We start from the raw sequence: 4,996 nt of genomic DNA on the forward strand, positions 1-4,996 counted from the left end.
AAGTAAACACACCAAATCTATCCAACCCAAATACAAGAGTAAATTTCAAGGATTGTCCTTTATCTTTATACACATTTTCAGGCGTTGTCCTTTATGTTTAAAATTGACGAGTTTTGTCCTTTATGTTTTCATATCATACACATTTTGTCCTTTAGGCCTAACCTTGTTTGTTATTTCAGTTAAATTTGGTCATATGCTTTGCACATGAGGGCATTTTTGTCAATTCAAAGGTAAGTTCAACGGCAGATTTACAGCCCAAAGCTTCTGCAACCTTTGAATTGACAAAAATGCCCTCATGTGCAAAGTACTGACCAAATTTAACTGAAAAAACTAACTGGGTTAGGCCTAAAGGACAAAACGTGTATGATATGAAAACATAAAGGACAAAACTCGTCAGTTTTGAAGATAAAGGACAAAGCCTGAAAATGGGTATAAAGATAAAGGAAAATCCTTGAAATTCACTCCAAATACAATCACTCAAAAACAAAATTGACAGTTTCCTCTACACACTCACACATAAACCAAGAAACGGAGAAGCTAGCATCACACCATCACAACCACGTGTAGCCGCAACTTCCATTCGGTACATCGTATCAATATGAATTGGTGTGTATGGTGAATTTACTTTGTATGCCTTTTCATTTACCCGGATGGAATGATTTGTATGGAGGTTATATACGTTGTATGGCGGTGTGTCGTTTTGTTTAAAAACATTCAAACAAACGGTGGGGCTGTTAACTTTTCGAAAGGGTGCGTCTGTTTATTATCGTGTCTTAAGTTGGTTTTTGTATAAGTATATTTTTGTATAAGGATATAATATAATAATATAATATGGACAAAAGAAGGAAAAAGTTACTAGCTTACATATAACGCGTTGTGGATACCTCCTCCTTTTCCTTCTGTGATCGGACTTCAATTTTGGGCCGACGCACCACCACCGCCACCGATCATCATCTTCCGACACCTCTGAGCCAACAAACAAGTAATTTCATTCACTTTATCCATTACAATCACGTTAATATTCACTCGTTCAACAAAACCCTAGGATCAAACACTACACTTATCATCTTCAATTACTCATTTCCGTTTGTATCTGATGTTAAATGTTAAATATCTCTCGATAGGTTATGCAAATTATTCTAAATATTCTGCAGTTTTATGGATCTAGGGTTTGTTTGATCGTCGTACTTAATTTGCCTAATTTGTTGTTACAAATGATAGATTATTATTATGTATCAGGTAATTGATTGGCCGGTAGAGTTACAGACTGAAATTGGGGGATAACAGTTGACCAAAATGTCAACGCCTTCAAGGAAGAGGTTGATGAGGGATTTCAAGAGGCTGCAGCAGGATCCTCCTGCTGGAATTAGTGGTGCTCCCTATGATAATAATATTATGCTCTGGAATGCGGTTATATTCGGGTAGGTGAACCGTGAAAGTGTGTATCGACGTTTGTTGATTGTGATCAAGTAGCTAGTAGGGCTGCAAACGAACTGAATGAACACAAACAAGATGTTTGTTTGTTAAGGAAATATATGTGTTCACGAACTGTTCATGAACAATTACTGAACGATTCATTAAGGAAATGAACGTGTTTGTGTTCGATTGTTAATTTTAGGTGATGAACGCAAGCGATCGTTCATGAACACAAATGGACACAAACAGGCGTTCATGAACCGAACATATAATACACATATAAATATTAAAATTTTCATGTGTTGGAATTTTGAAGTATTTAACTAGAATATAAAACCTAAAAACACTAATGAACTATCGAAGACAAAACGAACATAAACAAACACGTTACCGAATGTTCACGAACATAAATGAACGAACATGGCCTCTGTTCATGTTTGCTCATTTAACTAAACGAATGGAATTTTTTTTGTTCGTGTTCGTTCATTTATTAAACGAACGAACATAAATAAACTTCCCGCCGAACGGTTCATGAACTGTTTGCTGAAGATTTGGTTCGTTTGCAGCCCTGGTAGCTAGTGTTGTTTTTCTTTGAGGTATAATGTTTTTTTTTTCGCTAATTGCCTAATTGGTATGTTTGTGTTGCAGGCCGGATGATACTCCTTGGGATGGAGGTGAGTGGGATGATTTGTATGGTTTTGTGTTTGTATGCTCGGAATGAGAATAGAAGTTACACTAATGATTGTTAATAGTAATACATATGTGCATATATAATTACTTAGAAAAGGAATAGAACATACATGATTAGAAATTGATAACAAAGCATATGCATTTTGTGTCCTATCCGTAGTTCCATACATACTAACTTTTTATTCTAGCATATGCATTTTGTGTCCTAAGTGTGGTTTCCTGCTCATAGTATGAATAGTTGGTCTGTAAACGAACCGAACGAACACGAACGAGAGCATGTTTGTGTTCGTTCATTTGACTTTTAACCAAACACGAGCATACAATCGAACAGTTTTCTTTTTGTTCATTAACAAAATTAAGAAAATGGGCATGTTCGTGTTCGTTCATTTAAAACCTAAATGAACAGTCCAGGAACATAAACGAACACAAACGAACATCAACATAGACCAACAAACAAACTTAAATGAACAAACATAAACGTACACAAATGGATGAGTTGAGAGCAGCTGTCTGCAAAGTGATATTAGGGCCCATACATACCAACAATAAGCAATTTTTTTTTATATATAATTAGTGATTAATTACGATAAGTTTCATTGGAAACCCCATTTTTATAACTAGAAGGCCCAATTACTAATTAGTTAAATTTATATAAGTAGTTAGAAAGGCCTTTTATTAAAATTTAAACAAACGTATGCGGAAGTAAATAAACAAACATAACTGAACGAACATGAACGAACGTTCACGGACATAAATAAATGAACAAAACGTGTGTTCACGTTCGTTCATTTAATTGGATGAACAAACATTTTTGTTCATGTTTATTAAATAAACAAATAGAAATGAACTTCCCGCCAAACGATTCACAAACAGTTCATGAACGTTCGGTTCATTTACAGGCCTATGAACAGTGCTTTTGTTGCTTAGATGTTTGATGGAGTTTTAGGTGTTCATCAGTTACTAGTAGACATATTAGCTTCTCAGAATTATAATTTTATCTTATCGACGTGTTGCATTGTAATTTCCTTGACAATATATATGAATCTCAGGCACGTTCAAGCTGACTCTTCAGTTTTCAGAAGATTATCCAAATAAGCCACCAACAGTGCGCTTCATTTCTCGAATGTTTCATCCCAACAGTAAGTGGTCATCAAAAAAAAAATTAATTTATTTTTTCTAGTGTATCGCTATTTATAAAATAGCGCCCGTTATTCATCGCTATTTGCTATGTAGCATATGGTACCTTATCGCTATTTGTTGTTATTCGCCATTAACAACTATGGCAAAGTGTACACAGTACACGTCTGTTTTATGTGGTTTACATAATGTTTTTTACATGCATATTGCTTATACAATTTTAAATGTATTTTGTTATTTATGACGTCTTAAATTTATGATTTTTTTTTTTTTTTGGTTTTGCTATGTACCAGTTTATGCAGATGGAAGCATATGTTTGGACATCCTTCAAAATCAGTGGAGTCCAATTTATGATGTTGCTGCTATTCTGACCTCAATTCAGGTGTGGTATTATTATTACTAGTTATAATATAACGTGATGAGCTTAGCATTCTAAATCCTATAGCTTTAACGTATGATGTTCTTGCATGTTTATGTTTTCTTGATGATTAAAACATGGTCAGCAGTGTATGTCTTTAATCAGATTTTATAGTAAAATGCCATTTTCGTCCCTGAGGTTTGGCCAGTTTTGCGACTTTTGTCCAAAGGTTTGTTTTTCCACATCTAGATCCAAAGGGTTTGAAATCTTGCCATTTTAATTCGGTTTGTTAACTCCATCCGTTTTTCTCTGTTAAGTTAGGGGGATCTTCGTCTTTTTTGTTAACTTAAACGGCAATTTGATCTTTTTTTACTTTATGTAAAAAGACCGACTACCCCTGAAAAGGACCGAATTGCTATTTAAGTTAACAAAAAAGACGGAAATACCCGACTTAATGGAGAAAAATGGATGGATTTAACGAGCCAGATGAAAATGGCAAGATTTTAAACCTTTTGGATCCAGACGCGGAAAAACAAACCTTTGGATGAAAGTCGCATAACTGGCCAAATCTCAGAGGGACGAAAATGGCATTTTACTCTAGATGTTATAAATAGATTGAAAAAGCATGTCTGATGTGCTCGAGGCGATCTGGAAATTGTTTTAAGGTCTGGCGACGCCTCATGCACATGTTGGTCATAATTGGTGAAATGCATGATATCAGTCGGTTTGTATTCTGTAGGTTATCATAAACCGAAATAATTTTATAATGATTTGGTTTCTTGCACTGCAGTCATTGCTATGTGACCCGAACCCAAATTCACCGGCAAACTCGGAGGCAGCGCGGTTATTTAGTGAGAATAAACGCGAGTATAACAGGAAAGTGAGGGAGGTTGTGGAGCAGAGCTGGACAGCTGACTAACCAGGTGTTTGGTTCATGTCTATCTCTTATCTCTTCATGGTCTGTATCTCTGTAATATTGGTATTATAGAACCACTTAAAACAGTAATAACGAATATTGTATTGTGGGAACTTTGTTGGTTTGCAAGTCGGCTTTTATTATCTTTTAACTTTGTTATCTGCTTTCAGTATTAGACCTGGGGATGTCAATGGATCGGGTACGGGACGGGTTTTGCTAATTCCAATCCCATACGTGGTTATAAAACCTACATAAACTCTTTGTAAAACTAGCAGGTATACCTGTGGGTATTGGGTATATTTGTAAGTTATTTGCTGGATGCGCATTACTTGAAACATATTTTAAATTCCTTGCAAAACCCGGTTTGGAATATAAAATATTCAACTATATTTTTAAGGGTAAATTACTTTTTGAGTCCCTGTGTTTTAGTGGTTTCAACTAGTTGAGTCCAAAAGGAAAAAGTTTAACGACCTGAGTCC

The 4,996-nt window shown here is 35.2% G+C and overlaps 1 protein-coding gene across 3 annotated transcripts; it reads left to right on the forward strand.

Annotated features, from left to right (window-relative positions):
• Positions 1 to 826: 826 nt before the first annotated feature.
• Positions 827 to 4,668, forward strand: LOC110927128 (ubiquitin-conjugating enzyme E2 2). 3 transcript variants are annotated; one of them, XM_022170739.2, is made up of 6 exons: positions 827 to 982; positions 1,240 to 1,421; positions 2,065 to 2,090; positions 3,156 to 3,245; positions 3,537 to 3,625; positions 4,392 to 4,668. In XM_022170739.2, exons 2-6 carry the CDS (start codon positions 1,297 to 1,299, stop codon positions 4,518 to 4,520), a joined length of 459 nt encoding a protein of 152 aa, XP_022026431.1. In that variant the 5' UTR covers positions 827 to 982; positions 1,240 to 1,296; the 3' UTR covers positions 4,521 to 4,668. The 3 variants fall into 3 exon arrangements, with proteins under 3 accessions (XP_022026431.1, XP_035831201.1, XP_022026432.1); XM_035975308.1 differs by having other exon boundaries at positions 829 to 982; positions 1,267 to 1,421; XM_022170740.2 differs by having other exon boundaries at positions 829 to 978.
• Positions 4,669 to 4,996: the final 328 nt, after the last annotated feature.

This window comes from Helianthus annuus, chromosome 7 (assembly GCF_002127325.2).
Source record: "Helianthus annuus cultivar XRQ/B chromosome 7, HanXRQr2.0-SUNRISE, whole genome shotgun sequence".
Taxonomy (NCBI): Eukaryota; Viridiplantae; Streptophyta; class Magnoliopsida; order Asterales; family Asteraceae; genus Helianthus; species Helianthus annuus.